The following is a 10,882-nucleotide window of genomic DNA, read 5'->3' on the forward strand; positions in this document are numbered from 1 at the left end:
ACAACAACCTCCGTCAACATGGGCAAGACAAAAGGAGCTGATGGTGGACTACAGGAAATGGAGGGCCGAGAACATCCCCCATCCACATAGCTGGAGCCGAGCGGGTTGAGAGCTTCAAGTTCATTTGTGACAACATCACTAAGGAATTATCATGGTCCACACACACCAAGACAGTCATAAAGAGGGCACAACAACACCCATTCCCCCTCAGTCATCTGAAAAGATTTGGCATGGGTCCTCAGATCCTCAAAAGGTTAGACAGCTACACCATCGAGACCATCCTGACTGGTTGCGTCACCGCTTGGTATAGCAACTGCTCGGCGACCGACCGCAAGGCGCTACAAAGGGTAGTGCGTACGGCCCAGTACATCACTGGGGCCAAGCTGCCTGTCATCCAGGACATCTAAGCCAGGCGGTGTCAGAGGAAGGCCCAAAATATTGTCAAAGACTCCAGCCACCCAAGTTAGACTCTTCTCTCTGCTACCGGAGCACCACGTTTGGGAACAAAGGGCCCCTGAACAGCTGCTACCCCATAAGACTGCTGAACAGTTGATCAAAACGGACTATTTGCATTGACCCTCTTATTTTATTCTTATTCAAATGTTTTACCCCATAATGAAAAAAGCAAAAACAGGTTTTTAGAAATCTTTGCTTATTTATAAATAAATAAAAAAACTGAAATATCACATTTACATAAGTATTCAGACACTTTACTCAGTACTTTGTTGAAGCACCTTTTGGCAGCGGTTACAGCCTCGAGTCTTCTTGGGTATGACGCTACAAGAGATGTTAGATTGGGTTCAAGTCCGGGCTCTGGCAGGGCCAATCCAAAACATTCATACTTATGTAAATAAGCTATTTCTGTTTTTATTTTTAAATACATTTGCAAACATTTCTAAAAACCTGTTTTTGCTTTGTCATTATAGGGTATTATGTGTAGATTGCTGAGTTTTTTGTATTTATTTAATCAATTTTAGAATAAGGCTGTAACGTAACAAAATGTGGAAAAAGTCTAGGGATCTGAATACTTTCCCAATGCAGTGTATCCTCCTCAATTACCTCGACTACCTGCACATCGGTACCGGTACCCCTAGTATGTAGCCTCGTTAATGTTATTTTATTGTGTTACTATTTTTCCTTTAGTTTACTGAGCAAATCGTTCATACTTACTTACTTTTTTTAAACTGCATTGTTGGTTAAAGGCTCGTCAGTAAAGCATTTCACGGAAAAGTCTGTTGTATTTGGTGCACGTGAAAAATACAATTTTCCAGATATCCTGGTTGGAAGAATCCTGGAATCAGGAGAGAATAAGCAGGAAATCCAGGAATCCTGGTTAGAAGGATCCTGGAATCAGGAGAGAATAAGGAAATCAGGAAATCCAGGAATCCTCCAACTGTGATTTCTGACAATGTTAATAATAATTACCGGAATCTGGCAACCCTAGGAGAAACACACCGGAGATATTGACGGCTGAGGTACTTAGCACCTCTTACCAGAATGTTATCAGTCAATCTTTTCTAAAAGGGGTTGATGATTGATATAGAGATTCTTCAGTAGTTCAAGTAGGCCTCCAGTCCGTAGGGCTCCAGTCCGTAGGCCTCCAGTACGTAGGCCTCCAGTACGTAGGCCTCCAGTACGTAGGCCTCCAGTACGTAGGCCTCCAGTACGTAGGGCTCCAGTACGTAGGGCTCCAGTACGTAGGCCTCCAGTACGTAGGCCTCATGAGATTCAGCAAACAAAGGAGTCTTTCTTCAGTAGATTTCGTACTGGTTTACTAGCTGGAATAGCATGAAGAAGAAATGTCATATTAGCAATCTCTCCACTCTGTGGGATTCCAATAAACATTTCAGAAGCAGCCTCTACGCTGGACTAGCCTTGGACATCTAGGCTTCGCAAGACTACCACTGGTCAGATGGATGGCCTAGAAAGACTACCACTGGTCAGATGGATGGCCTAGAAAGACTACCACTGGTCCGATGGATGGCCTAGAAAGACTACCACTGGTCAGATGGATGGCCTAGAAAGACTACCACTGGTCAGATGGATGGCCTAGAAAGACTACCACTGGTCAGATGGATGGCCTAGAAAGACTACCACTGGTCAGAAGTGCTGGAACCCTTCAGTCTGAAAGAAAGATGTGCATACGGTGTAGGTTTACACTACTTCTGAACCCTGAGTCTGTCCAACCACGCTCCCATCCCCCAGGGGCCTTGTCCAATCATCTCCCTCCTTCTTCAGTCCTGCTCCCGCCCCCCAGGAGCCTTGTTCATCCCACTATCCATTACCAGAGCTCCCAGCCAGTGAGGGCCCCCCTCAGCCAAAGAAATCCCTGAATCATTTGGTGAGTTTTGATGCTGATTGGCTTCTTGCTGAGAGGATCCAGAAATGGAAATGGTGTTCACGACGTTGTTGCTTAGACCACCATTGGTTCCACTGTTGATACCTGCTGCTCTTGTGCTGTTGAAGTTGGCATGGTTACAAAGGTGTTGGGGTTGGTACCATTGCAGACGTTAGACATAGTAGTGGTGTTGGAGTTGGTACCATTGCAGAAGTTTGTTGTAGAAGTGGTGTTGGTACCACTCAAGACGTTGGCTGGAGTAGTGGTGTTAGGGTTGGTGGTGTTGATAGTGCTGGTGGCATTGATACTAGAGGAGGAGCTGTTGGGATTGGTAGCTGGGGTGCGAGAGGGAGGGGTAAAGGAGAACACCCGCTCCCCTCCACCTCCCACTCCCCGTGGGCTGATGGGTCCAGGCTGCAGGCCTTCGGCCAACGGTGTGTTATCCAGAGAGAGGCGTGGAGAGAGGCGTGGAGGCGGAGGCCGTCGAGACAGCAGGCCTTGCCCGGGCCGGAGCTTTGATATGGGGCAGAGTTCCGGAAGGTTGCCAGGGTCAGGAAAGGAGAAGGCTGGAACACAAGGACCCTCTCCCTCCTCACTCAGCCAGGGGAAGGCAGAGGAGGGTGGAGGGAGCATATGACCTGGAGTATCAGGGGGCAGCAGACCTCCAGAGCCAACCATCGGAGGAGCCAGCGAGCTGGAGCTGCGATGCCAGGCGTAAGTTCCTCGGGTGGGCCGTGGACGAGGCATAGCGGGGGGAACACAGTGGATGGGGGTCTGGGGACAGCTATAGAAGCCGGACCTCTCATACAGCGGCATGGAGGAGAAGGCGTAGTCCGGGTGGCTGGAGTCGTGGCGGGGACCAGGGCCGTGGCTCGGCGTTGAGGGGTCCCCCTCGGAGTGCAGGAAGAGGGGGAAGCGGCTGAATGGAGCCCCTGGGCGCCGGCGCAGGAGAGAAACCCGGGAGGAGGTGGAGGAGCGGGGGAAGACGGGGGACTGAACCCCCAGGAGGCGACTCAGACCCCCCAGGAGAGGAGTAGAGTGGTTGGCCTCCTCATGCTCCTTGATCTGCTCCAGGTTGGACTGGAACTCCATCTCCTCTTTGGGGACACTAGAGAGAAGAAGAAGAAGACGACTTTACCATCTGCTCTTTACACTGGAGTGATGATAGGAAAGTGTTAGCTAGTTCAGTGATTAAAAGGAAGAAACTTCCCTGAGCAATGTAATAGATCTCAAAGTATCAAGCTAGTTAGGTACTGGAAGTGTTATAGCGCACAATCAACCCCCCTGGATTGATGAGGAAATGACAAATGATGTGGTTGAGAGGGATGAGGCAAAAGGCTGCAATTAAGTCTGGCAGCCCAACTGATTGGCAAACGTACTGCAAATTAAGAAATCATGTGACTAAACTAAATAAAAATAAACTACACTATGAAACAAAGAGAAATTATAGTAAAAAGACTACCACTGGTACCACATTAAATTACATTTTTGGAAAAAAAGCCAACTCGGCTCATTGAATCAGATGGCTCATTCATCACAAAGCCCACTGATATTGCAAACTACTTTAATGACTTTTCCATTGGCAAGATAAACAAACTTAGGGATGACATGCCAGCAACAAACACTGACACTACACATCCAAGTATATCGGACCAAATTATGAAAGACAAGAAGTGTACTTTGAATTCCGTAAAGTCAGTGTGGAAGAGGTGAACATTGTTTTGTTGTCTATCAACAATGACAAGCCACCGGGGTCTGATAAATTGGATGGAAAATTACTGAAGATAATCTTCTTCAATCTTCAATTTAAGCCTACTAGAGAGTGTGTGCACTCAGGCCTGGAGGAAGCTAAAGTGTTTCTGCTAACCAAGAATAGTAAAGCCCTCTTTACTGGCTCAAATAGCTGACCAATCAACCTTTTACCAACCCTTAGTAAACTTATTTCACAGTAAACAAATTGACAACAGAATTTCAGCATGCTTATAGGGAAGGGCACTCAAAAAGCACAGCACTTACACAAATGACTGGTGATTGATGATAAAATTATTGTGGAGGGCTGTCTTGTTAGACTTCAGTGCAGCTTTTGACATTATGGATCATAGTCTGCTGCTGGAAAAACGTATGTGTTATGGCTTTACACCCCGTGCTATAATTTGTATAAAGAGTTACCTGTCTAACAGAACACAGAGGGTGTTATGGCTTTACACCCCCTGCTATAATGTGGATAAAGAGTTACCTGTCTAACAGAACACAGAGGGTGTTCTTCAATGGAAGCCTCTCAAACATAATCCAGGTAGAATCAGGAATTCCCCAGGGCAGCTGTTTAGGCCCCTTGCTTTTAAAAATTATTACGACATGCCACTGACTTTGAGTAAAGCCAGAGTGTCTATTTATGTGGATAACTCAGCACGTCAGCTACTACAGCGACTGAAATGACTGCAACAATTCACAAAGAGCTGCAGTTAGTTTTAGAGTAGGTAGCAAGGAATAAGTTAGCCCTAAATATGTCTAAAACTTAAAGCATTGTATTTGGAACAGAACACTCACTAAACCCTAAAACTCAACTAAATCTCGTAATAAATAATGTGGAAATTGAGCATGTTGAGGTGACTAAACTGCTTGGAGTAACACTATATTGTAAACTGTCATGGTCAAAACATATTGATACAACAGTAGCTAAAATTGGGAGAAGTCTGTCCAAAATAGTAATTGGCTCAGAACAGGGCAGCACGGCTGGCCCTTGGATGTACACAGAGAGATAATACTAATATAATGCATGTCAATCTCTCCTGGCTGAAAGTGGAAGAGAAATTCACTTCATCACTACTTTTATTTCTGAGAGGTATTGACATGTTGAATGGACCGAGCTGTGACACCCATACATACCCCACAAGACATGCCACAAGAGGTCTCTTCACAGTCCCCAAGTCCAGAACAGACTGTGGGAGGCACACAGTACTACATAGATCCATGACTACATGGAACTCTATTCCACAGTACTACATAGATCCATGACTACATGGAACTCTATTCTACAGTACTACATAGAGCCATGACTACATGGAACTCTATTCCACAGTACAACAGAGCCATGACTACATGGAACTCTATTCCACAGTACTACATAGAGCCATGACTACATGGAACTCTATTCCACAGTACTACATAGATCCATGACTACATGGAACTCTATTCCACAGTACTACATAGATCCATGACTACGTGGAACTCTATTCCACAGTACTACATAGATCCATGACTACATGGAACTCTATTCCACAGTACTACATAGATCCATGACTACATGGAACTCTATTCCACAGTACTACATAGAGCCATGACTACATGGAACTCTATTCCACAGTACTACATAGATCCATGACTACATGGAACTCTATTCCACAGTACTACATAGAGCCATGACTACATGGAACTCTATTCCACAGTACTACATAGAGCCATGACTACATGGAACTCTATTCCACAGTACTACATAGATCCATGACTACATGGAACTCTATTCCACAGTACTACATAGATCCATGACTACATGGAACTCTATTCCACAGTACTACATAGATCCATGACTACATGGAACTCTATTCCACAGTACTACATAGATCCATGACTACATGGAACTCTATTCCACAGTACTACATTGTGGTTCTGTAGCTCAGTTGGTAGAGCATGGCGCTTGTAACACCAGGGTAGTGGGTTCGATTCCCGGGACCACCCATACGTAGAATGTATGCACACATGACTGTAAGTCGCTTTGGATAAAAGCGTCTGCGAAATGGCATATATTATTATTATATTATTATAGATCCATGACTACGTGGAACTCTATTCCACAGTACTACATAGATCCATGACTACATGGAACTCTATTCCACAGTACTACATAGATCCATGACTACATGGAACTCTATTCCACAGTACTACATAGAGCCATGACTACATGGAACTCTATTCCACAGTACTACATAGAGCCATGACTACGTGGAACTCTATTCCACAGTACTACATAGATCCATGACTACATGGAACTCTATTCCACAGTACAACAGAGCCATGACTACATGGAACTCTATTCCACAGTACTACATAGATCCATGACTACATGGAACTCTATTCCACAGTACTACATAGATCCATGACTACATGGAACTCTATTCCACAGTACTACATAGATCCATGACTACATGGAACTCTATTCCACAGTACTACATAGATCCATGACTACATGGAACTCTATTCCACAGTACTACATAGATCCATGACTACATGGAACTCTATTCCACAGTACTACATAGATCCATGACTACATGGAACTCTATTCCACAGTACTACATAGATCCATGACTACATGGAACTCTATTCCACAGTACTACATAGAGCCATGACTACATGGAACTCTATTCCACAGTACTACATAGAGCCATGACTACATGGAACTCTATTCCACAGTACTACATAGATCCATGACTACATGGAACTCTATTCCACAGTACTACATAGAGCCATGACTACGTGGAACTCTATTCCACAGTACTACATAGAGTCATGACTACATGGAACTCTATTCCACAGTACTACATAGATCCATGACTACATGGAACTCTATTCCACAGTACTACATAGATCCACGACTACATGGAACTCTATTCCACAGTACTACATAGATCCATGACTACATGGAACTCTATTCCACAGTACTACATAGATCCATGACTACATGGAACTCTATTCCACAGTACTACATAGATCCATGACTACATGGAACTCTATTCCACAGTACTACATAGAGCCATGACTACATGGAACTCTATTCCACAGTACTACATAGAGACATGACTACATGGAACTCTATTCCACAGTACTACATAGAGCCATGACTACATGGAACTCTATTCCACATCAGGTAACTAATGCAGCAGTAAAAATTTGATAAAAAAAAACAGATAAAAAAAACTTTATGGAACAGTGGGGACTGTGAAGCAACACAAACATTGGCACAGACACACACAGACACACACAGACACATACATACACACTATACACACATGGATTTAGTCCTGTAGATATGTGGTAGTGGTGGAGTAGGGGCCTTAGGGCACACGGTGTGTTGTGAAATCTGTGAATGTGTTGTAATGTGCTGTAAAAATTGTATGAACTGCTTTGATTTTGCTGGACCCCAGGAAGAGTAGCTGCTAACTGGGATCCATAATAAATACAAATACAAAACTAAGTTTCAACGACCCTAGGAGTTTCAAAATACGAGCATGCATTTATAAGATTGTGCTGTTATTATTTCTATAATTATGATCTATTATTTTTTTATGACTGTTTTTCATGTTATTTGGTTAGTTCTCGGGATAGGCGTCGCGTTAACAGGACAGTTGTAAATGTTACAGCGTTTTGTGTTACGATCCCAGATTTTAGAGAAACAATAAATGTCGGTACATATAAGTGTCTTATATCGGCTGAAAGCTTAAATTCTTGTCCAATTTCCAGTAGCTATTACTGCGAAAAAATGGCATGCTATTGTTTGAGGAGAGCTCTAACAGCAAAACTCTTTTTTTCAACGCGATAGGTTTGATAAATTCACCTCTGAAGGTGAAATGTGAACTAACAATCTGAAATCTTGCTCTGATTTATCGTCCAAAGGGTCCCAGAGATAACATTAAGTGTCATTTTGTTAGATAAAATAAATGTTCATATCCTTTAAAAGGTCCATATAGCACGCACAATCGATTTTGTATTTCCACTCGTTCAATTTGCAAAGAAAGGAATCTGTGAAAATCTCACCCTAAACGTTGTTTCAACGAGTCAAATCACGTTCGTATCTATTCCTCAGAGATCCTAGAAGGTAACAATACTTCACTATATCATTAGGGGTGTAGTATATCCTATAGGACACCATGTCAGAGATCCTAGAAGGTAACAATACTTCACTATATCATTAGGGGTGTAGTATATCCTATAGGACACCATATTTGGTCAGAGAGCGAAACCTTCATGGCACGCCGATGATGCGGGCGGCCATCACTTGAACGACTGTATCTGTCAAATAAGCACCAATCGGGGTCAAACAAAGCTAGCTAGATAGCCAATATTAGGACAATTGAAGGTTAACAAAGTTGCAGCTACAGTATGCTTAACAGTGCACATTATTATGGTACAGCTATATGGACACTTAATCATCGTGGTGCTTTTTAACTGGTAAGTTTACAAACATTGGTTGTGGGAAGTATAGTTGAAACGTGGGTATCTCTTTTTTTTCCTACTGTGTTATTGACTTGTTAATTGTTTACTCTATGTGTAACTCTGTGTTGTCTGTTTACACTGCTATGCTTTATCTTGGCCAGGTCGCAGTTGCAAATGAGAACTTGTTCTCAACTAGCCTACCTGGTTAAATAAAGGTGAAAAAATAAATAATATATATTATTATGTAAAATTAACAAATGTACAGACAGACCTGTGTGAAGGCTTACAGAAGAGGAACTATTTGAGGCAATCAAATCTTTTCAGTCTGGAAAAACACCAGGGCTTTTACCAGTAGAGGGATATCAGACCTTTTTTAATATACTCAAAGATCCATTATTAGCATGTTTTAATTACTCTTATACAAATAGTAGACTTTCAGGTACTCAACAAGAAGGTCTGATTTCATTACTACTAAAACAGGACCCGGGTGGTAAGTATAAAGATCCAGTCCATTTAAAAAACTGGAGGCCTCTAACACTTCAATGTAGTGCTGTGAGAAGCCTGGTAAAATGCATAGCACATAGAATAAAAAAGGTTTTACCAGATATTTTTAATCCTGATCTGATTTTACTTGAAACATTTTAACATTATGAAAACATCGAAGATACCAGGCCTGGTCTTCATAGCTGATTTTGAAAAGGTGTTTGATAAAGTACGACTAGAGTTTATATAAAAATGCCTGGATTACTTTAATTTTGGTGAATCTCTAATACAACGGGTTAAAGTTATGTAACCCCAGATCTAAAATAGTAAACAATGGTTACTTCTCAGAATGTATTGAGCTTTTAAGAGGAGTAAAACAAGGCTGTCCGTTGTCTCCATATCTATTTATTATGGCCATTGAAATGCTAGCTAGTAAAATTACATCCAACAAGAACATCAAGGAGTTAGAAATCCTGGGGATAAAAACTAAAGTGTCGATGTATGTTGATGACTCTAGTTTTTTTTCTTAAGTTCACAATCTGGATCCCTGCACAGTCTCATTGAAGATCTTGATCCCTTTTCTAGCCTCTCTGGATTAAAACCTAATTATGACAGGTGTGTCATAGTGCATCATATTACGTATTGGATCGTTAAAGGTGTTTACACCACCTTGTAGCTTACCAATAACATGGGCGGATGTTGAAGTAGACATATTTGGTATTCACATCTCAAAAAAATGTATTGATTAACTCTTTGGTTCTGTAATAGTTTACTTACTAATGGCACTGACTACTCCTGATTACTCTTTTTTTTTTAAACATATGAGCAAAAATACTTCATTTTATTTGGAATGCTAAGCCAGACAAAATTAAACATGCCTATTTATATATTGAAGATGAGTTTAGGGGGGCTAAAATTATTAAATATTAACGCTTTTAACCTTTCCTAAAAGCTTCACTCATACATTAGTTATATTGAAACCCAAAATGGTTCTCCAGCTTTTTGTTAAGAAACACTCATCCTTTGTTCCAAAATGGCCTTTTGCTTTTATACAGATGACAACTTCTCGCAGCGCTAGCTGTGCCACCAGAGACTCTGGGTTCGCGCCCAGGCTCTGTCGCAGCCGGCTGCGACCGGGAGGTCCGTGGGGCGACACACAATTGGCCTAGCGTCGTCAGGGAGGGTTTGGCCGGTAGGGATATCCTTGTCTCATCGCGCACCAGTGACTCCTGTGGCGGGCCGGGCGCAGTGCGCGCTAACCACGGTGTTTCCTCCGACACATTGGTGCGGCTGGCTTCCGGGTTGGAGCGCGCTGGTTTGTGTTTTGGAGGACGCATGGTTTTCGACCTTCGTCTCTCCTGAGCCCGTACGGGAGTTGTAGCGATGAGACAAGATAGTAATTACTAACAAGTGGATACTAGGAAAAGGGGTCAAAAAAGGTATCCCCTTTCTTAAAAAGCTCGTTACAATTTCAGTTTTATCCTCCAGAAAATATAGAACAAATATTACAACAAATGTTGTGGTTAAACTCAAATTCAATTCATTAAAAAACATTCTTTATGGATAAAAAAAAGGTATTATTTTTGTTCTCCGAAGAGGGGAGGGTTAATAACACATTAGTTTAAAAAAAAATATATATATATATATATATATATACATAAAATATAATAAATACAAAAAAGAAAACAAAGTTACTTGGCATTTTATATGCGTATATCTTATTAAGCTTGTTATGACAAAGATTAGGTCTATTCCTGCAAGAATTTCCTTTGAAACAAAATAGCTTTTAGTTTAGGAATTGGCTTAATTGGGGTCTGGGAAATGGGTCCAATAGGTGTCTGTCTGTATCTGTGT

The 10,882-nt window shown here is 42.1% G+C and overlaps 1 protein-coding gene across 1 annotated transcript in view; it reads right to left on the bottom strand.

The window, feature by feature from the left end:
- Positions 1-1,550: 1,550 nt before the first annotated feature.
- Positions 1,551-10,882, bottom strand: part of LOC127919908 (bestrophin-1-like) — a 19,534-nt gene continuing 10,202 nt past the window's right edge. Inside the window, exons 9-10 of the mRNA XM_052503742.1 lie at positions 2,444-3,446; positions 1,551-1,718 (exon numbers count right to left, since the gene is read on the bottom strand). Of these exons, the coding sequence (XP_052359702.1) occupies positions 1,551-1,718; positions 2,444-3,446 (1,171 nt within the window). The remainder of the gene's footprint in view (positions 1,719-2,443; positions 3,447-10,882) is intronic.

This window comes from Oncorhynchus keta, unplaced genomic scaffold, assembly GCF_023373465.1.
Source record: "Oncorhynchus keta strain PuntledgeMale-10-30-2019 unplaced genomic scaffold, Oket_V2 Un_contig_17847_pilon_pilon, whole genome shotgun sequence".
Lineage (NCBI taxonomy): Eukaryota > Metazoa > Chordata > Actinopteri > Salmoniformes > Salmonidae > Oncorhynchus > Oncorhynchus keta.